This window comes from Macaca mulatta, chromosome 5 (genome assembly GCF_049350105.2).
Source record: "Macaca mulatta isolate MMU2019108-1 chromosome 5, T2T-MMU8v2.0, whole genome shotgun sequence".
In the NCBI taxonomy this organism is placed as follows: Eukaryota; Metazoa; Chordata; class Mammalia; order Primates; family Cercopithecidae; genus Macaca; species Macaca mulatta.
The window spans coordinates 159,773,519-159,800,368 of NC_133410.1; the positions used below are offsets into that span (position 1 = coordinate 159,773,519).

General features: G+C 40.0%; 1 protein-coding gene across 50 annotated transcripts in view; it reads right to left on the bottom strand.

Annotated features, from left to right (window-relative positions):
• SH3D19 (SH3 domain containing 19) overlaps positions 1-26,850 on the bottom strand; it is a 196,778-nt gene that overhangs the window by 57,806 nt on the left and 112,122 nt on the right. For 23 of the 50 annotated variants that reach the window (XM_078002331.1, XM_078002342.1, XM_078002325.1 and 20 more), the window contains 2 exons: positions 7,423-7,463; positions 1,946-1,986 (listed from right to left, as the gene is read on the bottom strand). The exons of 4 other annotated variants lie outside the window; for them this stretch is intronic. In XM_078002331.1, the coding sequence (XP_077858457.1) occupies positions 1,946-1,961 (16 nt within the window). In that variant the 5' untranslated portion in view covers positions 1,962-1,986; positions 7,423-7,463. The remainder of the gene's footprint in view (positions 1-1,945; positions 1,987-7,422; positions 7,464-26,850) is intronic. 23 more of the 50 variants (XR_013417323.1, XR_013417322.1, XM_078002322.1 and 20 more) reach the window with 1 other exon arrangement.

Sequence of the window (26,850 nt, forward strand, 5' to 3'; positions counted from 1 at the left end):
TGCCCAGGTAATTTTTTGTATGTTTTGTAGAGATGAGGTGCCGCCATGTTGCTGGTCTCAAACTCCTGGGTTCAAGCGATCCTCCTGCCTGGGCTTCCCAAAGTGCTGGGATTACAGGCATGAGCCACTATGCCTAGCCTTTTATTATTTAAATTAAGATATAATAATAAATGTAAAAGGTGTTCAGATCACTTTTATAAACGTGTTTATAGCATATGTTATTATATATGCAGCACTGACTTTTTCCTTAAGTCTCAAACTCAAGTCCTTAAGCTTCATAGTTTAAATTTTTCCCCAAATTTTACTTCATAAAGTAAACCAAGTCTTAATCAGATAATCTGGAACATATCACATATGGCGTCATTTTTCTTTTTTCTTTTTTCTTTTTTTTTTTGAGACGGAGTCTCGCTCTGTCACCAGGCTGGAGTGCAGTTGCATGATCTCGGCTCACTGCAAGCTCTGCCTCCCGGGTTCATGTCATTCTCCTGCCTCAGCCTCCCGAGTGGCTGGGACTACAGGCAACTGCTACCATGCCTGGCTAATTTTTTGTATTTTTAGTAGATATGGGGTTTCACCATGTTAGCCAGGATGGTCTTGATCTCCTGACCTTGTGATCCACCCGCCTCGGCCTCCCAAAGTGCTGGGATTACAGGTGTGAGCCACCCGCCCGGCCCATATGGGGTCAATTTTTATGTAATAGAGACTATTACCTCTATTTTTCAAGGAACATATTCTAAAGATCTCTTTGGGGAAAAAAAATCTTCAAATACTATACTGTAAAGATTCGTGGCCGGGCGCGGTGGCTCAAGCCTGTAATCCCAGCACTTTGGGAGGCCGAGGCGGGTGGATCACGAAGTCAGGAGATCGAGACTATCCTGGCTAACATGGTGAAACCCCGTCTCTACTAAAAATACAAAAAACTAGCCGGGCGTGGTGGCGGGCGCCTGTAGTCTCAGCTACTTGGGAGGCTGAGGCGGGAGAATGGCGTGAACCCGGGAGGCGGAGCTTGCAGTGAGCCGAGATCATGCCACTGCACTCCAGCCTGGGAGACACAGCGAGACTCCGTCTCCAAAAAAAAAAAAAAAAAAAAAAAAAGATTCGTGCACAAAGGAAATTTGTTTCAGATATAAACTATTTTAACCATTTGCTTTCATACCTCTGTAATACTCAACTTGTTCAATTCTTCCTATTTGAAAAGATTGGAAGCATAGATCTTTCCCCTCTCCTATTAACTTCTGCTTCTCTCTGAAAAAGGAGGCTGTCAAAACTGGGGGAGGCAGGGGTGGAGGTGGAAGGTGGGAATGAAATTTAGGCCAGATTGGAGCCGTGACAGGTAAACCTCTGCTGGGTTGGCAAAGCAAACCTCTAACATCTGAAACCAAAACCCCGGGTCTACTTGGAGGATGTCCTCATATTCATACCATCAACTGGTTTGACTGACCATTAACTTTTTTTTTTTTTTTTGAGATGGAGTCTTGCTCTGTCGCCCAGGCTGGAGTGCAGTGGTGCGATCTCAGTTCACTGCAAGCTCCACCTCCCGGGTTCACACCATTCTCCTGCCTCAGCCTCCCGAGTAGCTGGGACTACAGGCGCCCACCACTATGCCCAGCTAATTTTTTTTTGTATTTTTAGTAGAGATGGGCTTTCACCATGTTAACCAGGATGGTCTTGATCTCCTGACCTCATGATCCGCCCGTCTCAGCCTCCCAAAGTGCTGGGATTACAGGCGTGAGCCACCGCACCCGGCCCATTAACATTTTTATCAGGAGCTAAACCAAGCTGACAGGGAGGCTGGAGATCTGCATGGTGTGTCTGATTGGTAAGAATGGTTTCATTAAGTCAGAGGCCCACTCAAGTTTGCTACAATCACATCACCACCATCACTAACACTGAAATCAGCAGGGATAACACTTCTAAAGACTTCATGTTATCGTCACAAACATACCTCTTCCACGGGGCATTTTTGCTGTGTACTATTCATGAGTGCTAAGGGAAAAAAAGAAGGGGTTATAGAAGAGGAAAGGAAGAGCAAAGAGTGAATCTAGTTGTCTAATCATTAAAAGGAATTCAGGAGCATGACTGTCTTGCCATACCACTGTTTACCCCTGCTATGCACACTTAAATGGAAAAGGAAAGTTGATGATCCACAGTTTCAGAGAGTAAAGAAATATTGCTGCAAAGATTTGTCTGTGCAGACCAGGATAACCCGCTGGTAGGTTTTTGTTTTGTTTTGCTTTGTTTTGTTTTTTTGAGACAAGGTCTTGCTCTGTCACCCAGGCTGGAGTGCAGTGGCGCAATATTGGCTCACTGCAGCCTCGACTTCCCTGGCTCAAGCAATCTTCCTTCCTCAGCCCCCCTAAGTAGCTGGGACTTCAGGCATGCACCACCACACCTGGCTACTTTTTCTATTTTTTGTAGAAACGGGGTTTTGCTATGTTGTCCAGGCTGGTCTTGACTTCCTGACCTCAAGTGACCGCCCACCTTGGCCTCCTAAAGTGCTAGGATTACAGGCATGAGCCACTGTGCCTGGCCTCTCTGCAGTTTTTAACAACAGTTTTAAAAAATCTAAAAACTATTTTGCAAAATCAGTTTGCTACTTCAATAAGAATTGATTTTAAAGTATGAATAGTACTTAAAAAAGGTAATTCAGTAGTCGATTTACATAGTTTCAAATCAGCAATTTTAACTTGATTCTGCTGGTTCACACCAGAGGTCATTCATAGCAGGCCCCCTGGCGGCAGAGTGGCACTGCTGCTGCGGAACACAGAGGGGCTTTGCAGTCGTACTTACAGATCTCCTTCTGCACATCCTTCGAGAATCACTGCTTTCCCCTCTCCTCTGATTTTTTTCACACTCACTCATCTATGAAATCTTTCTTTTCTCTCTTGATCCTTCTGGAAAAACTGACACCTTCTGTCAGTGCTGAACAAGATTAATAGCTATAAACACTTTCGGTTTTTACCGCAGATTTTCATGTGTTGTCTTACGCTCTTTCTGCTAATTTCTCAACTATCCGGTTATATATCTCATTTTCACTTCCCCAGATTAAACAAATTTGTTGTAGTTGCCAGGAAAATCGAATTTGCCAGAGTGCTCATTTAGACAAGCATGTCCCATTTTACCTTTCTGCCATAAGCTGCTAGTCTTGTACGTTTTGGGTTAATGCCACAGAATAAAGGCAGTATTTTCAGTAAAAGTTATCCTATCATTTCACAGAATTATTTTCAAACTTTTCTTTTTTTTTTTGAAATGGGGTCTCACTCTGTCGCCCACACTGGAGTGCAGTGGCGCGACCTCAGCTCACTGGAACCTCCGCCTTCCAGATTCAAGAGATTCTCCTGCCTCATCCTCCCTAGTGGCTGGGATTACAGGTGTCCACTACCGCGCTGGGTTAATTTTTGCATTTGTAGTAGAGATGGGGTTTCACCATGTTGGCTAGGCTGGTCTCAAATTCCTGACCTCAGGTGATCCGCCCGCCTCAGCCTCCCAAAGTGCTGGGATTATAGGTATGAGCCACTGTGCTCGGCCTATTGTCAAACTTTTCTAGTTCAAGTGGTTAAATTCTAAATACAAAACATATTCATGTTAGAGTTGAGATGTAGATGTGCAGTATTATCACCAATAAAGAATCTTCTTGAATTCCAGCAGGATCTCAAGCCTGGAAAGGCCCTCAGCGATCGACCTACTCAAACTTCACAGAGGAGGACACTGAGATACAGAGGGGTTAAATGAATTATCCCAGGTCCAACAGCCCTTTAGGAGCAAGGCTAGGAGCGGTTTGTTTCTTGAAGCAGTTTAACTCTATGTGGAGCCAGGAGAGTGGGATGCTAGCTAGTCTTGATCTAAATAATTCAAAATTATCAATTAAATGATGTCAGAAGAAATAAACACATAGAAAGATTATTAATTACACATACCCTTGCCATAGAACTATGAATGAATGATCAATGAACTATGAATGAAAGATCAATGCAAATCACAATAATATAAGAAACTGACTGACTACATTTGTTTGGGACAGGGTATGAGAGTTAGATGCATTTGACATGATAACAAGAACATCTGTGAAGTGGAAAGGTGAATGGCCTTGAAGTCAGGAAGCCAGGTTCATATCTCAGCTCTACCTTGTGAAGCCACTTAACCTTTCTGAGACTCAGTTTCACTACCACATGTAAAATGGGTCAACACCTACCATGCAGAGTGCTATTCTATAATGTATGGAAACAGTGCCTGACTTATAGTAGGTAAGCAATATTAACTAAGTCTGAATTTCAGAAAACAGTTTTCTCTTAAAAAGTTAATGAAAGGAAGAACGTAAAATTCTAGATGTATCCAATTAGGATACATCAAAACACTTTACCAAAAATATTCAGGACTCATAAGAATACATGCAAAGAAAAGGACCCCAATGCTTGACTGGAACCAGAATGATTATGAAATAAGTTGAACTACTACCAGTTAAGGAATATCACTTTAAAATGGGATAAAGTCTTTCTGCTTGCCAGGGTTAGATGACTGATTATGGGATAGTAACATATACATTTTAATGGGCTGGCTGAGATAAAAATTATTTACAGCTTTTTCTTACAGAATAGGCAAAAAGAAGAAAACAAAAGGGAAAGGCGCAATTGTTCCTCATTCTGTATTTATATGTTATCATAAAAGGATCTGTTTGGCCTTCCTGCCTAAACATCAGGAATACAAGTTTACTTTAGTGTTTACAAAGTGACTGACAGAAGAATTAAAAGACAACTGAGTTAAAACCCAAAAAACACCAGCTACTTCAAAGAAAGGGTTTTCCCTTTGTTTCATATTCTCCTTCCTCTCTCTGCTAGGGCCCTGTTTCATCGTTTTCTCTTCTTTCATGGCTCCAGTCTGATCCCTCCACTGACTGTTTCCCCGCTGCCTACAAATGTCTTCATGCTTCCTCATCCTAAGCAAGGTCAGATCTCCTCTTTCCTTAATTCTGCCTCCTCCTCAAACTACAGCCCATATCCTTCCTGTTCACCACCAAATTTCACAAAAGAGTAGGCTACCCTAGCCGTCCCAACTTCCACATATTCTATTCATGGTTGAAACTGAAGTGTGGCTTCCAACTTCAATATTTACTGAAACTGCTCTCTCATGGGTCTGCACTGACCTCCTAAGCGCCAGACACAAGAACCTGTTCTCAGCACCTTTTGCTTGGCCGGGCTGTAGTATTAAGAGCTACTGGTGATTCGCCTGTTCCTTTTAAAATCTCCTTTGACCTCTAAAACACAGCTGTCTCTTGTTATTTATTTATCTATCTGTTTATTTATTTACTTACTTACTTACTCTGACCATCCCTTTTCAGCTTTTACTGCCCATGTCTTAGCTGCGCCTTGCACAGCATAGGGGTCTCTAGGTAAGCAAGATCCATCTTAGGACATCCATGGGAAGTCAGGCACAGGTTGTGATTCCCTAACAAAAAAGTCCTGAAATCCAAGGGAGTTAAGGTAAGAAGCCAGGGAACAAAGGCAGGAGCCCTATGACTCAGTGAAAGGGGGCCTTTCACAGCAGGGCTGGGGTCATTGGGTCATGCATTTTTGCCTTACGCCCCTTGAAGGCATAGCTTGTCCTCAGATGTCAGTGTCTCCAAGATTCTATCCCTTCTCATCTTTCCTATCCTGTGTACTTTCTCCCTACATGTTTGGCTACTTCCAGGATTTTGCTTATAACCGTGATTACTCTAAGTTATATCTCCAGCCAATAAATTCTTACCTAAGTTCTAGACCCTAATTTTGTATTTAAATTATCTCTCTGCCCGTCATCACCTACCACCCCCAACCCAAGGGTTATAGGCATGAAAGGCTATCAAGAATTTTTCATTTTTATATCTGAATTCTTTTCATCCTATACCATAGCATTCCCACATATTTATAGTTCACCAATGAAGCAAAAAAACGGAGTGGGGAAACATGGCATATTTTTCTGTATTGTCACCTTGTAAAATTTTCACTGGAATTGTTCAAATGCATGTTCTTCATGACCTGTGAATATCCTAAATTCATAGTAAATATTACAAATTATGGACCGGGCATGGTGGCTCACGCCTGTAATCCTAGCACTTTGGGAGGCCAAGGCGGACAAATCACTTGAGGTCAGGAGACCAGCCTGACCAACGTGGTGAAACCCCATCTCTACTAAAAATACAAAAATTAGCTGGGCATGGTGGTGGGTGCCTGTAATTCCAGCTACTCAAGAGGCTGAGGCAGGAGAATTGCTTGAGCCTAGGAGGTGGAGGTTGCAGTGAGCCGAGATCGCGCCACTGCAGTCCAGCCTGGGCGACAGTGAGAGACTCTGTCTCGGGGGAAGAGAAAAAAAAAAAAACCAAGTTATGCTTCTAAAAATAGGGCACATTCTCCTCAGGGCGGTAACCTCAGTTCAAATAATGTGAAGAACATCTAAAATCCTATCTTTATCCTTTTCTAACACAGGCAATCCATGTTCTATTTTTAAAGAGACCTTTCCAGAGCCTTTTATTTAAAAAAGTGTTAAAATACCACACTAATAGCAAGTTTTGAAGTTTTAACCAAGAGATAAGGACAGAAAATAGAAATGTTCCTTTCTGATGGGAATTCTACTCTTAGCACTTCTATCTTGATGTGGCAGTATAAGCCCATCTTTATAGGCACTTATACAGTTAAAAAATAAATTGTAAAGAGGACCTGTAGAAACAAATGAACCACAAGGATTAATATTTCTTTTTTCTTTTCTTCTCTTTTTTGTTTTTTTTTTTTGAGACAGTTTCGCTCTTGTTGCCCAGGCTGTGAGTGCAGTGGCACGATCTTGGCTCACTGCAACCTCCGCCTCCTGGATTCAAGCGATTCTCCTGCCTCAGCCTCCCGAGTAGCTGGGATTACAGGCATGCGCCACCACATCCAGCTAATTTTTGTATTTTTAGTAGACAGGGTTTCACCATGTTGGTTGGGATGGTCTTGAACTCCTGACCTCAGGTGATCCACCTGCCTTGGCCCCCAAAAAGGTGCTGGGATTACAGGCATGAACCACCGCACCTGGCCAGGGTTTAATATTTCTTAAACCTGTAAGATACCTCTAACTCTAGAAAATAGTTACATAAAATTTATATTAGATCACAGAAACTAACTAGATAGGCAAATTAAAAAAAAAAAAAAAACAGATTTATACTATCACACTTGGGATTAAGAAAAAAAAACCCCAGCTTTGTTCTGTAAGAGAAAAACACAGTTCTGAGAAACTGGCTTATCAATAAATACAAGCTAAAAAGTAGCTGTTTGTCTGAAATGCTTTAATACTTCTTAGGAGAAGCTACTCTTGGGTTCTTTGTAGATCTGTCAGATACAATCACCTGCTGGAAATCTAAATCATCACTTAAAATTATTACAGAGGAAAATACAGAGAAGGAAAAAACAAACTTACATCTCTTGATTACCGCTCTAATGGATGACAAGGGTCCTTGGCTAGAAAAAGAAAGAAAACTTATTATACATTCATTAATCCTTTTGAAAAGAGTCATTCATAAGGCCAAGTCATTTCTGGGATTCAATATGGTGCCAAGCCACAAGTTTGATACATTATTTACTGGCCTATCCTCTTTACAAATCAAAAATTAAGGAAATTTTAAAAATTACCTTTAATTTGTTTTATGGGAAATATATTTGCGGTGTAAGTAAAATTTTGCCTTAAAATTGCTTTCATAGCTGCTTACATATCTTCCAGTGAAAACCTGGATACCACTCGTAATTAGACAGCATTACATTGTGCTCAAAATAACTTTATTCCTTATAGCTCTTTTGTGTTTGACACTGAAATTCCTGTCTTCACATATCACATCAAAGTACATAATCTATATAGTCAATTTGACCTAAGGACCAACAGCATTTCTTCTTAAGATCAGAATTTAAAACATCACCACCTAAAAATAAAATAATCTTGTGAGACTTTCCCCTCTCCCTCCCAGACTCCCTGTTTCTCTCTCCCGCTTCTTTCTCTCCCTTTCTCCCCTCCCATACAACACCCTGCTTCCTCTCTTGCTCTTCCGCCTTTCACCATAGGATGACATGGCAACAAGAAGACCCTCTCCAGATACCAGCCTCTCAATCTTGGAATTCCCAGCCTCCATACCCATGAACCAATAAATTTCTGTTCATTATAAATTACTCATTTTGTGGTATTATAGAAGCACAAAATTGACTAAAACAATACTATTGTGCTATACAGGGGGAAAGATTAAGCTCTAGGAGGTCTCTGATACCATAGAGGACTGTAATATAAAGATACAACTGTTTACAGTAATACTGATTTTTTAAAGAGTGCTTGAAGACTTTCTGTAAAACAGCTACTTGAAAAAAAGAATTGGTATAAGGTACAGGTGGAATGTCCCTCATCCAAAATACTTGGGACCAGAATTATTTAAGATTTCTTCTTATTTTGGAATATTTGCATTATATACTTACCAGTTAAATATCCCTAATCCAAAAATCTGAAATCTGAAATGATCTAATGAGCATTTCCTTTGAACATTATGTTACTGCTCAAAAAATTTCAAATTTTGAAGCATTCTGGATTTTGGATTAGGGATACTCAATCTGTAATACGGAAGGGGTAACAGCCCTCTTAGTGAATACATCACAATCTCCTTGCTCACTACCACTGATTTGGCAGGGATAATATTATGAATTTAAAACATCCTTTGTTTCTTTTGTTGAGAAGGAAGACGTACTGATATGGATGGAACATGGAAGGTGTTACGGGTTGAAGCATATCCTCCCTCAAAAAGAAATGTTGGTGTCCTTACCAGTAGGACTTCAGAATGTGATCTTATTTGAAAATAGAGTCATTACAGATATACATAGTTAAGATAAGGTCATACTGGAGTTGGATGGGCCCCAATCCAACTTAACTGGTTCCTCAGAAGATGGCCATCTGAAGAGCCAAACCAAGGTACACCAAAGACTGTACCTCATGCTGGTCAACCTCCATAAGCTAATAAGCAAGGAAGAATTTGCCTATGAGTTTCAGAGGGGGCATAGCACTGCTGACACCTGATTTCAGACTTCAAGCTTCCAAGACTGTGAGATGGAGTCTCGCTCTGTCACCCAGACTGGAGTGTGGTGGCACGATCTCGGCTCACTGTAAGCTCCACCTCCCGGGTTCACGTCATTCTCCTGCCTCAGCCTCCCGAGTAGCTGGGACTACAGGTGCCCGCCACCACGCCTGGCTAATTTTTTGTATTTTTAGTAGAGACGGGGTTTCACCGGGTTAGCCAGGATGCTCTGGATCTCCTGACCTCGTGATCCGCCTGCCTTGGCCTCCTAAAGTGCTGGGATTACAGGCGTGAACCACTGCACCCGGCCTAAAGGCATTCAGTTTTATAAGGGAAGCAGAGCATAAAAGTTCGGCAAATTTGCAGCCTGACAATGTGATAAAAGAGAAAATCTCGTTTTCTGAGGAGAAATTCGAACCAGCTGCAGAATTTGCATAAGTAACAAAGAGTCAAATGTTAATCTCCAAGACACTATGGGGAGAATGTCTCCAGGGCATGTCACAGGTCTTCATGGGGCTCCTCCCATCATAGGCCCTGAGACCTAGGAGAAAAAAATGGTTTCATAGGCTGGGCCCAGGGTCCCTCTGCTGTGTGCAGTCTAGGGACTTGGTGCCCTGCCTCCCAGCTACTCCAGCTGTGGCTAAAAGGGGCCAACATAGAGCTTGGGCTGTGGCTTCAGAGGGTGCAAGCCCCAAGCCTTGGCAGCTTCCATGTGGTATTGAGCGTGCAAGTGCACAGAAGTCAATAATTGAGTTTGGGAACCTCCACTTAGATTTCAGGGGATTTATGGAAACACCTGGATGTCCAGGCAGAATTTTGCTGCAGAAGTGGGGCTCTCAAGGAGAACCTATGGTAGGGCAGCACGGAAGGGAAATGTGGGGTCGGAGCCCAACACAGAGTCCCTACTGGGGCACTGCCTAGTGGAGCTGGGAGAAGAGGGCCACCATCCTCCAGATCCCAGAACAGTAGATCCACTGACAGCTTGCACTGTGCTCCTGGAAAAGCTGCAGACACTCAATGCCAGCCATGAAAGCAGCTGGGAGGGAGGCGATACCCTGCAAAGCCACAGGGGTGGAGCTGCCCAAGACCATGGGAACACACCTCTTGCATCAGCATGACTTGGATGTGAGTCAAAGGAGATAATTTTGGAGCTTCAAAATCATTTTGGAGCTTTAACATTTGACCTGCCTCGCTGGATTTCAGACTTGCATGGGGCGTGTAGCCCCTTTGCTTTGGCCAATGTCTCCCATTTGGAATGGCTGTATTTACCCAATGCCTGTACCCACATTGTATCTAGGAAGTACCTAACTTGCTTTTGATTTTACAGGCTCATAGGTGGAAGGGACATGCCTTGTCTCAGATGAGACACTGGACTGTGGACTTCTGAGTTAATACTGAAATGAATTAAGACTTTGGGGAACTCTTACGAAGGCATGATTGGTTTTAAAATGTGAGGACATGACATTTGGGAGGGGCCAGGGGTGACATGATATGGCTTGGCTGTGTCCCCACCCAAATCTCATCTTGAATTTTAACTGCCACAATTCCCAAGTGTCATGGGAGGAACTTGGTGGGAGGTGATTGAATTATGGGGGTGGGTCTTTCCTGTGCTGTTCTCGTGACAGTGAACAAGCCTGGAAGATCTGCTGGTTTTAAAAAGAGGTGTTCTCCTGCACAAGGCACGTAAGTAGAAAGCATGATATATCCACTGTGGCAGTACAACTGTCGGAAGAGCAGGGAATCTGTTCTTTTTTATTTATTTATTTATTTTTGAGATGGAGTCTCGCTCTGTTACCCAGGCTGGAGTGCAGTGGTGCGATCTCGGCTCACTGCAAGCTCTGCCTCCTGGGTTCACGCCATTCTCCTGCCTCAGTCTCCCCAGCAGCTGGGACTACAGGCGCCTGCCACCACGCCCGGGTTATTTTTTTGTATTTTTAGTAGAGACGGGGTTTCACCATTTAGCCAGGATGGTCTCGATCTCCTGACCTCATGATCCACACACCTCAGCCTCCCAAAGTGCTGGGATTACAGGCGTGAGCCATCGCGCCCGGCAAGAGTACAGAATCTGTAGTCATTTAGAGGTGTTTTCTTATTTGTGTGAGCTGGCCAATTTATTTACTTGCTGGAATTGTTTCCTTGTCTGTAATATGAGGATACTAGTGCCTATCTTTTGGCTTGTTGCTAAGACTGAATAAGAAAACTCTGTGAAATATATATCATAGTACCGGGCACATATTAGAGTCTCAAGGTATGTTAAATTTCCTACCCTATTTTCCAATATAAACATTTCTGTGGTTCACAGTACATATGGCTGAAATTTTTGGGACTATCCTGCCATCACCAGTGAGTTAACCTATAGTTATTATAACCCTATCTTATAAATTTAAATGATCTGCATTTCTGCAGAATCATTATTTACCATTTACAATCATTCTGAGTTTCACAACACATACTTCTCATATACCCAATCTCCTATGAAGCCAAAGCAATAACAAAACCAAGAGAACAAAACAAACCTACAAGCTTTTGTGAACACTGTATTTCCCCCATTGAAAACACAGACCTCTGTTCCTTTAGGTCATCCTTCTCAGGATGTTTCCCAGAAAATGGGCACGCTGATCAAGTAGCTATGTATATTTAGTTTCATATTTAACTCTATTAAAAAGAAATTCCACAAAAAAGTTCAAAGATCTTGGAAAAGACTTTCAATTATGTTATTTATAACTACAGCCAGTTTAAAAATCAGAATATGTTGCCCCGTCCTTCTCAATTCTTCTTCTTTTTTTTAATCACACATTCCTGTCTTGACTCTCTAATTAGGCTGCAAGCTTCTCAAGGAGAAAGAATGTATCACGTAACATGTGCCCACTACTGGACTAATGTGAACTCAACTCTGCTCACAGAGAGAAAGAAATATTATAATTTAAATAGTACTAGTTATTCCACCTATAATCCACTTAATAAGCAAATCCCCAGGGATAATTTTGCTGCTGGTTTTGTTTTGTTGGACTCAATGCCAGTTACATCTCACTGTATGCACGTCTTATCAAAAGTGTTTGGTCTAATGTTTAAAATAGTTTTTTGTTTGTTTGTTTGTTTTTTAAATACAAAATGTCATCTTGATGAGCATTTGGTGTTAACTAAAGAACAGCACTCACTTCTAATGGAAAACTGGCCAGGTTGACCTTATTTAGAGATGGTACAGTAGACTTCACCAAGGCACTTACATTGGCAATAAATCTTGTACTTTTAGTATCAATTAACAGAATTTTGGAAGTAATTCTGCATATTTGGTTTTCTCATTGTACACTTTCTTTAGAACCTGTCTCTTCATAAGTTAACACTCTGGTAGTTCCCAAGCAACAAGCAGCACAAACTCTTCACTGGTATGCTGCTAAATTTCAAACCATGTGTAATATACAGTAACATACAGTGATGTTAATCAGATGGAACTTGTCTGAGTGGGTTATGTTACATGACGTGGAACAGACACAACTTGGTTTGGGAAGAGGTATTATGCATGTCAACCTAGCACCTAACAAATGTGGCATTTACTGCAACATATGAGCACAGAACCTAACCCTTTCAAATGTGAACACAGAAAGGTTAAGAACTGTGGGTCTGATGTATAACTGTGTTCAATGAACACCTGTTCAATGAACCAAGGAATTAATAACCAGAATAAACCTTTTCTGGGGTTATATCTTTCCTCCACAGTCAACCTAAGTGATCTATAGAAAGAGTTTATACAGAAAACCTAAAAAGACAAAAAAGGCTAAAATCTAATCCTCTCTTTTCTAGATGTGTAGCAGTATAGTAGGATTAATTTTTTTTTTTTTTTGGTCACTCAGCTCTATCACCCAGGCTGGAGTGCAGTGGCATGATCTCGGCTTACTGCAACCTCTGCCTCCTGGGTTTAAGTGATTCTCCTGCCTCAGCCTCCCAAGTAGCTTGGATTACAGGCGCCCACCACCACGCCTGGCTAATTTTTTTGTATTTTTAGTAGACGTGGCGTTTCACCATGTTGGCCAGGCTGGTCTTACACTCCTGACCTCAAGTGATCCACCCACCATGGCCTCCCAAAGTGCTGGGATTACAGGCATGAGCCACCACCCCCAGCCAGTAGGATTAATTTTTATGATTAGGAGTTATTTGTTGGTAAAAGGCATAAAAAAGATAGCACAGGTCTAAAGAGGTGTCTATTAAATGCCAGGAAAAAAATAAGAGATAAAATATAGACAAATATATGGTAGTTTCAGTTTGAAGCATCCACAACATCTACAGACTGATTTTTCAAACTTTTGTCTTTTTCAATTCTCCTGCCTCAGTCTCCCAAGTAGCTGGGATTACAGGCACCTGCCACAACGCCCAGCTAATTTTTTGTCAATTTAGTAGAGATGGGGTTTCACCATGTTGGCCAGGCTGGTCTCGAACTCCGGACCTCAGGTGATCCGCCTACCTCAGCCTCCCAAAGTGCTGGGATCACAGGCATGAGCCACTCTGCCCGGCTAAACTTTTGTCTTATTAGCTGATGATTTATTTATTTTTCATCAAACGAGTAATGTGCATTTAACTGTTAAGAGTTAACTTTAATTTTCAGCTGGGCATGGAGGCTCACACCTTTAATCCCAGCACTTAGGGAGGCTGAGGCGGGTGGATCACCTCACGTCAGGAGTTCGAGACCAGCCTAGCCAATGTGGTGAAACTAAAAATACAAAAATTAGCCAGGCGTGGTGGCACATGCCTGTAATCCCAGCTACCCGGGAGGCTGAGGCATGAGAATCACTTGAACCTGGGAGGCGGAGGTTGCAGTGAGCCAAGATCGTGCCACTGCACTCCAGCCTGGGCGACAGAGGAAGATTGTCTTTAAAAAAAAAAAAAAAAAAAAAAAGGCCAGGCATGGCGGTGGCTCACGCCTATAATCCCTATAATCCCAGCACTTTGGGAGGCTGAGGTGGGCGGATCACGAGGTCAGGAGATCGAGACCATCCTGGCTAACATGGTGAAATTCTGTCTCTATTAAAAATTAAAAAAAAAAAAAAATTAGCCAGGCGTGGTGGCGGGTGCCTGTAGTCCCATCTACTAGGGAGGCTGAGGCAGGAGAATGGTGTGAACCCTGCAGGCGGAGCTTGCAGTGAGCCCAGATCGTGCCACTGCACTCCAGCCTGGGCGACAGAGTGAGACTCTGTCTCAAAAAAACAGAAAAGAAAAAAAGAGTTAATCTTAATTTTCAACCAAGAAACCTAATGCCTATGCTATTCCGGGCATTGTGCTGGGCACCAAAGAACGAAGATTAACTAGGACATGGACCCTGCCCATTGGTGCTCATGGTCTAGTGAGAAGCCTGTAGATAAGAAAAGAGCTTATGATTTGAATTTCTGCTTTTCTTAAAATTAGAACATTTATATATGTTTTTTATCTTTTATCAGAGAGGTATTTTTACATATTAGTTCCTCTACTAGAATATAATCTCCTTCTCAGGCCATATACATGTTGGAATGATGTTGCACATAAATCCTAAATTAAAAAAATAATTACAGCAAATTTTAAAAAATTGAGGCAATTTAAGAAGTCCTCTTGACATGCCCAGATTCCGTGCCATAAAATACTTTAGATCATATGTAAAGAAAAACTTTCTGAAAAACAACTGACTCATCCAGTTACACCCTACTCCCTACTTAACAATGACTTTAAAATATGTGAAGAGAAGTTCTTAAAAAAAAAAAAGAAAAAAGAATTTTCTCAAACCTGTCATCCTGGTTTCAAAAACTATACATATGCAAAGGGGTGACACATCCCTTCGGACACTTCCTTAGAACGTTTGGGGAAAACCTAGTATAAGCTGCTGCCACAGACATGAGACTGGCAAGGGAACACTGCCTGGCAAGAGAAAGTAGGACACAGGAAGCTGGGTGGAAATTCAAACAGGAATCATTTGGTCATATCAAAAAAGGAACATCAAAGGCAGATGTTTTCTACATCACAGTCCATATTTAGAGTCTTAACATCTATACATACAATAAGAAACAAATCTGGGCAACATAGTGAGACCCCTATCTCTACAAAAAAAAAAAATTAACTGGATGTGGTGGTGCGTGCCTACCCGTAGTCCCAGTTACTTGGGAGGCTGAGGCAAGGGGAAGGCTTGAGCATGGGAATTCGAGGCTGCAGTGGGCCAGGATGGCACCACCACAGCCCAGCCTGGGCAGCAGAGAAAGATCCTGTCTCAAAAACAAACAAACAAAACATAAAACACAAAGTAAAAGCCCTCTGTCCAGGGACGAAAAGGGAAGGAGAAAAGATACTAGCTTATCACTACCTAGAAAAATCTGCTATTTATAGTATTAGTTTTTTTTTTTTTTTTTAATTAAACATATACTGAATACTCCAATATGCTGGTTCTCATCAGAACATAAAATCTATTTTTCTTGATGGGACTTAATTAAATTAAAAAGCTTCTGCACAGCAAAAGAAATAATCAGCAGAGTAAACAACCCACAGAATGGGAGAAACTCTTCACCATCTATACATCCAACAAAGGACTAATATCCAGAATTTACAAGGAACTCAAACAAGTCAGTAAGTAAAAAACAAACAATCCCATCAAAAAGTCGGCTAAGGGCATGAATAGACAATTCTCAAAGGAAGATATACAAATGGCCAACAAACATATGAAAAATGCCCAACGACATTAATTATCAGGGAAATACAAATAAAAACCACAATGTGATACTCCCTTACTCTGCAAGAATGGCCATAATCAAAAAATCAAAAAACAATAATAGATATTGGCATGGATGCAGTGAAAAGGGAACACTTTGACACTGCTAGTGGGAGTGTAAACTAGTATAGCCACTATGGAAAACAGTGTGGAGATTCCTTAAAGAACTAAAAGTAGAACTACCATTTGATCCAGCAATCCCACTCCTGGGTATCTACCTAGGTATCGTGCACTGCACAGCCTGGGTGACAGAGTGAGACGATCTCAAAAAAAAAAAAAAAAAAAAAGAGTTAACCTTAATTTTCAACCAAGAAATCTAACGCCTATGCTATTCTGGGCATTGTGCTGGGCACCTTAGAGTAAAATAAGTCATTATACCAAAAAGATAACTGCACATGCATGTTTATAGCAGCACAATTCACCACGCCCAGCCTTCTAATTTACTTTGAATTCGTCAGAAGGGATAGTTGCATGGGCTGGGTGTCTAATATCTACTGATGGTGTGGCAATCAAAATCAGCAGGAAAATTCAAATGTTCCAGAAGCAGCTAATATTTGGAACTAGGTTAGCAACAAATGTTACAAACAAAGGGGTGTGTGCATGCATGTGACTATTTGGGAAGATGTCTTAACCTTAACATGTGATATTTTCAAATGAGAGCATATTCATCTCAATTAACCAGTGCAATATTCTGTAAAAAATAAAACCCTACTATTAATTCTAAAACATATGAAAAATCAGTGTGTTTAGAAGGCAGAAGGGAACGAAAAAAGGTGAGAACCACGATTTTGTTTCTCTCCATTCTTCACAAGATTAAAATAAAACTACTGTAAGGGATAATAGTGGTCATTTTAAAATGTAAAAACAAATACATATTTTAAGCATCTGAAAATGATCAAAACATTAATTAAATGACACTTCTAAAAACTTAGAAATTAGGTCAGTTTGAAGCCAAGGCTTTATGTGAAATAGTGAGGCAGATACTTTTTTAAAAAGCAAAATTTAAATGTTATTAATAAAAATGCATAAATTATTTAAATTGTTGTGACACTGTAAGATTTTTTCCACATCACATAACTTTAAAAAATATATCTTTCAGGCCAGGTGCGGTGGCTCATGCCTGTAATCCCAGCACTTTGGGGGGCCGAGGTGGGTGGATCATGAGGTTAGCAGATTGAGACCATCCTGGCTAACAAGGTGAAACCCCATCTCTACTAAAAATACAAAAAATGAGCCAGGCCTGGTGGCACATGCCTGTAGTCCCAGCTACTTGGGAGGCTGAGGCAGAAGAATCACTTGAACCCAAGAGGTGGAGGTAACAGTGAGCTGAGATCATACCACTGTACTCCGCCTGGGTGACAGAACAAGACTCTGTCTCAAAAAATATATATATAAATATATATATAATATATTTCTCTATATATTATATAATATATATTTCTTTATATATTATATAAGTATATATAATATATTTCTTTATATATTATAAATATATATAATTCTTTATATATTATATAAATATATTTCTTTATATATTATATAAATATAATATATTTCTTTATATATTATATAAATATATATATTTCTTTATATATTATATATAAATATATATAACATATTTCTTTATATATTATATACTTATCGTTATATATTATATATATATTTATCTTTATATATATTATATATATATATATATTTCAAATGTGAATGCCCTAGTCACCCATTTCTTAGTTTGTATCGCTTGATCAAAGGTTTTAGGTTAGCTAAGCCTTCCTTTGACCTTTTAGAGGCTCATACATCATTACATTTCTAGCTTTTCACCAAATATCTAGTGATGTCTAAGCCAAAATAAAATACGTTCAATCAATGGTTGAGAAAATAATGAAGCAACAAATATATACATAACAGCAAAACTTAAATTCATAAAAATGCATAAATTATTTAATTACCAATAAAAACAAACACATTTTAAACATTCATTTAATTGAGTCTTTCAAAAATAGGCAGCTCTTAAGGAGTTACTGTTATAAAGCTGAAGGCTTTAACCAAGAATATAAACACAACGTGGAAACAGCTGAATTCATTCTTAACAATCAAAGATTTGTTCTCCTCTGGAAATTGCAACAGAAACTTCAGCAGTGGGTAGGCACAAAACCTTTACTCTAAATATTCAACAATTTCTCCATGACACAAGCAGGGCTAGCAGCCTTCCCACTAGCTAGTATCTCTTTTTTTTTTTTTGCAAAGTCACTGGAGAACTTTCCCATTAGATACCAAGAACATATTTGGTAGCCCAAGGACATTAAAGTGATTTAAAATTATAAATACCAATAGTTACATGAAATTACCCAAAAGATACAGTAAACTTCTAGATTTGGGAGCTCACAAATAAGTATGTTTTAGGATATTATTAATATATGATGTATCTGAGGATACCATCATTTAAGGGGAATGACTGACTGTTCATTAGGACTATAGACACTGAGTCTGAGTACATCTGTCCCCAAACAAGCAGTTCTCTTTTCAGGATATTTAAAAAGATTCACAGAGAGGAAATGTGCCTTTTATCAGCCTCAGTTTAAAGAAGCAGACAGGAGAGACGCAAGAAGGTAGAGCAGAGAATGTAGTAGAGAACGGCAGGTATCGAGTTCAGCAGAATAAAGGATGGGGCACAATATTGTGGGTGGACAGAGCAAGGTTCCAGATATTCTCAAAGTAAGGACTCTGCCTGAGAAATGACAAAGTTCATTTGGCAGCATACTTTGAAATAACTGGCCTGCTGCACAGGGGGGCATATGCTGTCCCATCCCCACTCATTCCCTCTTCTTTCCTGCCACACTGGAAGCATTTCATTCAGCTATTCTCATCTAGCCTCCCCTTGTGACCAGCTCCAACCACTGTGAAATGGCCTGAAGTGCAGACTGTGCCAAAGCACAAGAGTATGCATGACCAAATGACACCGGAATCCATGTCTACAAGGTAGATAAACAAGTCCCCAAACTACGAAACAGTATAATCCCAATATTATTTGTGAAATCTTACTTTAAAAAATATATATTTCTTTTGCTGTGGTCTGAATGTTTGTGTACCCATCAAATTCATATATTGAAATCCTAACCCCCAAGGTTTTGGTACTAGGAGATGTGACCTTTGGGAGGTGATTAGGTCACAAGGGTAGAGCCCTCATGAATGGGATTAATGTTGTCATAAAAGAGGCCCCAGAGAGATCCCTTGCCCTTTCTGCCACAAGAGGAAACAGTAAGAAGATACTGTCTATGAACCAGACTGCAAGACCTCATTAGACAGGGAGGGAGTCTGCTGGTGTCTTATCTGGAACTTCCCAGCCTCCAGAAGTCTGGATTTTTTTGTTTGTCATTTATAAGCCACCTGGTCTATAGTATTTTGTTACAGCAGCCTGAATGGACTAACACATACATACACACATACACACACACACACACACACGCACACACATGCACACACACCCCCCCCACACATACTTGTATAATTACATTTATACAAAAAAAGTGAGAATGCATCTACTCAGTGATGTGCTGGAGCCAGCTCATACTGGCTCATGTGAGCTGACAATTGAATTTTCAGAAATTTTGCAAACCAGTTGTTAAATATAACCATTATGAAAAATTAAGTTATATACACTTACAATTAAAACAAAGCTAATATTAAAGGTTCATCATTTCCTACTTATTTTCTTAAACTTTACTACTGCTAATGATGTGCTACTGTGCATCTCGTCCCAATCCATCACCAGCGGTATCATATTGGTAGCTTTAAATTGGCCATGGTGGTAATATTTATACCACAAAACTGGCAAATTAGGGCTTAATTTATCATTTTATTGACTGTCTAAATTTAAGAAAGTGACAAAGAAAATGTGAGTAATAATAATGCACGTTCAACCTAAAATATGTGGCGCTGTTACATTATGACAAGAACAAAAAAACTGAGGAAACATTCTTCTAGTATTTGAAAACTATCATCTGAGACAGAAAAGAGGTTGCTAATGCAATTGACAAATGAATAGAAACCTTGACTTATATTTTGGTTTTGGTTTTTGTTGACACATATTTTGTTTCACATTTATCTTACTCATTAATATAAACAAACATATCAACTAACATTCATACTGGAATTACACTCACAGAGCAAGTTGCTCACATTTATCACCATACCACCGCACAGGCCCCAGATGTTAACAATAGTTGATTCTAAGAGGTAGAGAATTAGGAATGATTTGTCATCTACCTGTGTCTCTGAATTTTTCAAGCTTTATAATTACTTTAATAATTTGTATGCTATTTTTAAAAATTGCTATAGCAAAAAACAAAGCAAAATAAATTCACTGGTTCATGTCAAATTCATGACCTCTAAATAATGAAGATTACAGCCAAACCACCAGCCAATCAATCACTTTCTGGAAATAGCAGGCTGAGTTCAAAGTCACATGTAGATGCCATTATAGGGCTGAAAATCCCCCAGAATCCTGATGTGAATAACAAAAATGAATTAGAGCCTGCATACAACTTCAAATCTCTGTATTTCCCATACCCCTAACGCTCTAACATACAATAAAAATACAGGGCGTTAATAATCCAATTAAATCCATATAGACATTTAGAAATTTAAAAGCATCAATTTAGATATTATTTCCCAAGTGTTTTCTATGTTCCAGCAATTTTCCTAGGTGCTGAGAACAAAAGTAAAACAAGATGAGTCCCTCTATTCAATGAGATTACACTTAAGTACAGAAGACAGAGAAGTAAACAATTTTTTTTAAACAGGTAATTTTAATACAGATTAGAAAATGTGGAACCACCTAGGAATATCTGGAGTGTTTAAAAAATAGTATCACAAATATAGAACTAACCATGAATGCCAATTTCAATGAAATACAATTAAAGGAGAGGGTAAAGTATAATCAAACTTTAAAAAATAATAAATTAGGCTGGGCGTGGTGGCTCATGCCTATAATCTCAGCACTTTGGGAGGCCGAGGCAGGAGGATCACCTGAGGTCAGGAGTTCCTGACCAGCCTGGGCCAACATGGCGAAATCCCGTCTCTACTAAAAATACAAAAATCGGCTGGGCATGGTAGCGGCCACCTGTAATCCCAGCTAATGGGGAGGCAGAGGTTACAGTAAGCTGAGACTACCCCATTGCACTCCAGCCTGGGCTATAAGAGCAAAACTCCAACTCAAACAAAACAAAACAAAACAAAAAAAGATAACAATAAGGCCGGGCGCTATGGTTCATGCCTGTAATCCCAGCACTTTGGGAGGCCGAGGTGGGTGGATAATGAGGTCAGGAGATTGAGACCATCCTGGCTAACATAGTGAAACCCCATCTCTACTACAAATACAAAAAATTAGTGGGGTGTGGTGGTGGGCGCCTGTAGTCCTAGCTACTTGGGAAGCTGAGGCAGGAGAATTGCTTGAACCCAGGAGGTGGAGGTTGCTGTGAGGCACCTCACAGTGACACTGCACTCCAGCCTAGGCGATAGAGCAAGACCCCATCTCAAAATAATAATAATAATAATAATAATAATAAAATAGATTCTTAGTGGCAAGACTATGCATACATGAATAGTAACATCTGCTTCTCTATAGCAGCCAAAGCCAGAGTTGCTCCTCAAACTCCCAGCTAGTCCAGTGCTGGCATTTTTAGAATTGACGTGGCACTACAGTCCAGTACTAATTCCAACTTTTAGTTGTACTAAAGATGATCCTCCTCACACCTGTAACCAATATCTGTGTCACCATAAGAATGTCTATAAGATATGCCAACTGTCTCTTGTGTCATGGCCCTTCATGTTGGAAAAATTCCTAATGATAGAAATCAACCGAAATGAAGGTGTGAATGGATAGATGGAGGGACAGGTACGTAGGCAGACAGAAAGCCTTCTTTTTAACCACCTTACTTTCAAAACACAAGATACAGTCGTTAGTAATTTCCACTACCTTTAGGTTCCATCTATTTAGGTATCAAGTATTTATGTTTTATTAATGGAGTAACAGAGCATGAGGGCCCTTCTAAACACCCAAAACTAGTGTGATAAAGTTGTACGTTTTGCTTCCAAATACTCTGACCATTAAAACCGGGGCTTCAATTTTCCCAGGAGAGATTATAAAACTGTTTCGGTCTAAGTTGAACTATGTCAGAGGCTATTTGGAATTCTGCCTAAAATTTCAAGAATGCTGGGGGGTTGAAGGGGGAGAGGAGATGGAGACAAACGAGTAAAGAGAAACATGACTGTTGGTGGTGGGGTTAGGATCTAAGACTCACTTCCAAGCTTTACTCCTAATCCCACCTCATTCCCACAGGCCACAGCCCTAACACCAAAGGCCTGAAAAAGACAGGTGGAATTCCCATGACAGGACCCCAAGCAATCGCAGCGTCAGTGCCACTGGCCCCGTCATCGCCACCAGCCCTTTTCCAGGAAGAGTCAGCTGACGCGGAACAATCCTTGGCAGTGGGGATCGGGGCTACTGGATGACTTCAGCAGCCTGAGAAGACAAACAGTGTGAAGATCACCAATGCACAGATCCTAACCAGACAGGTGTTCTTTAGCTTATTTATTTTTGCAAGTAGCTTCAAAAAGGAATAAACTTCTAGAGGTCCTCAGATTCTCTGTTGTTTTTATTTCATGTGAAAATGTTTCCTCTCCACTCAGTTCAGGAAACATTCACTGATCGCTGATAACCTCATGGTGTCGGACCACGGCTGGAGATACACAGATGAACCACTGCCCTCAGGTGGGGATGCGAGCCCCACCAACTTATGACGGTCATTTGTGCTCTAGATAAAAGTATGCCAAGGAACTGTCTTTGGTTTGTTTTTGACCCTGAGGCATCAAAATGTTTCAAATAATGATTTTAATCCCAGTTTTAAAATTTTAACACCAAGACTTTGTACTTGTATTCCCTTCTAATTCTATCCTGCTGTTAGAGATGTTTGTTTTCAAATGAGGACTTTCTAAAGAATAATGACCTTTCTCTTACTGAAATAATTCAGCCTTGATCATTTTATTTTATATTATTTGGGGAAACAGAATAAAAGCTGGTCACCATACTAATACTAAATTGCTGCAATTTATTTCATCGTAGTAATTTTGTGTGTATGTTTTTGGGGGAGGATTTTTTTTAAATAAACTTTTAATTGTAAATTAGTTTTAGATTTCCAGAATAGTTGTGAAGAAAGTTCTCATATACCCCACACTGTTTTCCCTACTATTCTCATCTTACATTAATATGTTACATTTGTCACAATATGTTTTTAAACTAGTCTGGTATAAATTCTACTTTTCCATGTTTTATCTGTAAGAGGTTTATAGAAAGTAATAGAAAAAAGTCCTACACGAATTAGCATAACACTGAGTGACAGTATTGTTAGCAAAAATGATGTCAAAACCTAAATATTTTCTTAAGGTAAAGTCATGTCCAAATTGAGGAGTGAGGTCAAGTAGGCCCATTCACAGGACTCACCACTTTGACTAGCTAGCTCCATACAAAGATAGACTATCTGGGTTGGTATTTTACAAAGAAGTACTAGTAAAAGGAAGAAAAAAATCAGGAGGCAGGAAGACTGCTAACCCTTAATAGGGTTTATATAGTAAATCAGGGTGAAGCGAAAATTTCTGTAGATTTATTTTTTAGGGTTCCAAGTCTTTACATTTAGTATAAACTACCTCAGTGCCTAGCAAAATGCTATTCACACATGATAAATATCTTTTGAATATAAGTGAATCTCACTTTCAAAACATATCATAGCACAGAAACTCCAGTATATCTGCTGTTTGATGTCAAATACAGATTCATCAATGTTTCATGGAGATGTTATTTTTAAAATCATGATCTTTCCCACATCAGGCTTACATAAATTAAGTTGCGGTTTTGCCTCAGGCTTAAGCAGAACAAATCTATGGGAAACTCAAAGGTGGTATTTTTAACAATCATTATCTAAAGAAATATAGCAGTACCTTATTTAAATACTGAGATCAAGTCTGTTCTTTTTTTATTTTTATTTTTTGAGACAGAGTCTCACTTTGTCGCCCAAGCTGGAGTGCAGTAGTGTGATCTCTGCTCACTGCAACCTGTGCCTCCTGAGTTCAAGTGATTCTCCTGCCTCAGTCTCTCAAGTAGCTGGGATTACAGGTGCGCACCACCACACCTGGCTAATTTTTACATTTTTAATAGAGACGGGGTTTCACCATGTTGGCCAGGCTGGTCTCGAACTCCTGACTTCAGGTGATCTGCCCACCTCAGCCTCCCTAAGTACTGGGATTACAGGCATGAGTTACTGAGGCCACCCAGCCAAGTCTGTTCTTTATGCAAACCGAAGGCCAAAGAGAAGAGGGAAGAGGTGAGCATATAAAGGTATCCTGGGAATTTGTACAAACAGGAAGTACAGCTTAACTTTGTGCAGTGCTGGGAAACACGGCAGCTTTTCATGCAAGCTCTCATTCTTCCTCACTTTCTCTCTGAAAACACATAATTTCTGCTTCAGTCTTCACATCTTCTGCTACACTTGAACTCTTCTTGATTGTTTGCTGGCATTCCTGTCTTTGTACATAAACCATCTGTTTGTTTTAGGCTATCAGTGAATTCTTGGAGACACAGAGAATGTAGGACCATCCCCGTGATGGTTGTCAGACACAGCATGAACTGTGTGAGGAGTCTGGGGGTCTGACAAGCCCAATTTCAGCTCTGCCTTTACTCACTCCATGAGTATAATCACATGTCAGTTTCCTTATCTGTAACATGACATTATTGGATTGGATGATCTCTATTCTACCTACTAGGTCTAAAATTTTTAAAATATGAAACTTAAAACACTCCAAGATTCCAATTTAAATTCATTTAATAAGAACCAATTACTTAATCCAACTGCAGTAAAGGGAGCTGGACTTGATATTTAATCCATTCCAATAGTAATAAAGAAATAACTAATCTAATTGACCTATGCTAATGGTTTTACATCTCTTAACTCACTTAATCCACATATCCACCCTTACAAGAAGGTACTGTTATTATCCCAGTTTTAGAGATGAGAAAAGAGTTTACATAATTTAAATGTCAAAGGACTCACAGCTGGTAAATGGTGAAGTCAGGATTGGGACTTGGACAGTCTGGCTCCAGGCAGGGCCAGAGTTCTTTGCCACTGTGCTTTACTATCTCACAAAAAGTTCACATACAGTTGAATGCTGAGAGGAAAACACACACACACACAAAACACATTAAGTGAGAGTTGTGATTTAATTACCAAAGAATCTTAAGTACTGTCTTCTTTCACTGAACATCCCATGGCTGGAAGATTTAAATCAGAGGCAATGGTGGAGGAAAGGGGACAGAATCTTCAATAGTATCAGAAAATGATCTAAAACTTTTATCACTCCTGGGATTTATTCATAAAATATAACATGTCAGGGAGTATATACAAATAAATGATTGGATATTTACAGGTCTGGCTGTATTTTGTGTTGTTTTAGAAAATCCTACATTAAGGAAGGGTTTTGTGTGTGTGTGTGTGTGTGTTTGTGTCTGTGTGTGTGTTTTGCCTTTTGTTGATGAAAAAAGACAAAACAATAAAGTCTTCTATTGCTCACTGGCATAGATCTGATGTCATTGTTCATAAGACAAGCAATACACTTCCCTCTTCACACAACATATTATATGGCATGGCTTTTGTTTCTCCATAAATACTGTAAAGTACTACCCTACTCTATTTTCTCAATATATTCATGGCATCCTAATCTATATGGAAATAAATTCTAGAATCAAGGCTATAGTTTTGGTAGTCCTAAAACCAATGTGAGTATGTTAGGTATGTGACTTTCAATTACAGTAATTTTATCATTATTTCTTCTAATGGTATTGCATTGTCTTGTGAGGTTAAAACAAGCAAAACCCCTTTAAACTTGAATCAAATTAAAGGAGTTTTTATTATGAGCACACAAAGGTATCCTGGGAATGGGTATGAACAGGAAGTACAGCTAAACTTTGGGCAGTGCTGGGAAACATGGCAGGTTCTCGTGCACACTCTCATTCTTCCTCACTTCCTCTCTGGGACCACATCATCTCTGCTTCAGTTTTCGCAGTCTTCTTCACTTGAACTCCCTGTTCATTCACTGGCATCCCTGGCCGGTGTTCATCAGCATGCATATCCTACCAACCCCAAATCTAAATAATTTTAAAGCTCCAGAAACCATGGCTGTCAGCTCTGTGTCTTTTAGTTAAACTTTCAAGAGAAAAAACTTGATTAGCACACCCTATAGGATAGAGTTCTATCAGCTATGGCCAAATGGGGTAGGACCATGTGGAAACCTGGCCACAGGTGCCTTTCCTTCAGCTGAGATTGGAGGCTTGGGAGGCAGTTCTCAGGGATGCAGTGCAACCACCACTACTGCATGAGATACGATTTAGTAGTAGTGCATCACCATCTTATCGTTCAAAACTATGGAAAAAAACTAACACTGAAATGCAGGCCTAGAGAATCTACAAGAGGAGCAATTACAGGGGTTGTTTCCTGAGTGACTGGTAAAAGCTTTGAAACCCAAGGCCACCGGGAAGTAGCCTAACAGTTTATCATGCTTTTTCCATTAGCTGTTTTACTTCTGAGTGGTCTATCTTTTCCTACGTTGAGTGAGAGGGCAAAGACGACATCCTACATTCAGAATGAGAGGAGGTTAGGTTATGCTCAAAGAAATGCAATGAGCTTCCCAAAAGGAAGTTGATCACTGTGTGGAAAAATTAGCACTAGTGAAAAGAGAGGACCAAATCTGTATCTTTTCTTCAGGTAGCCAAAGGTAATATTTTGCCACTATGTCAGAGGCCTGCGGGACTCTCAACAGTTCCTATCAACTCCAGACTTTACCAGTGCATATAAAGCAGGCATGTGTAACAGTGTGCTTATCCAAGCACGAAGGGATGGCACAAATGTATAAGAGCAAATAGCGCCTGGATCAAGGTGTTTATGCAGATGCTGGCTTATGTTCCTTCACAGAATCCCATCATGACCACACACCCTGGCTTGAGTTGAGAATCCTTGAGGACAATAATAATGCA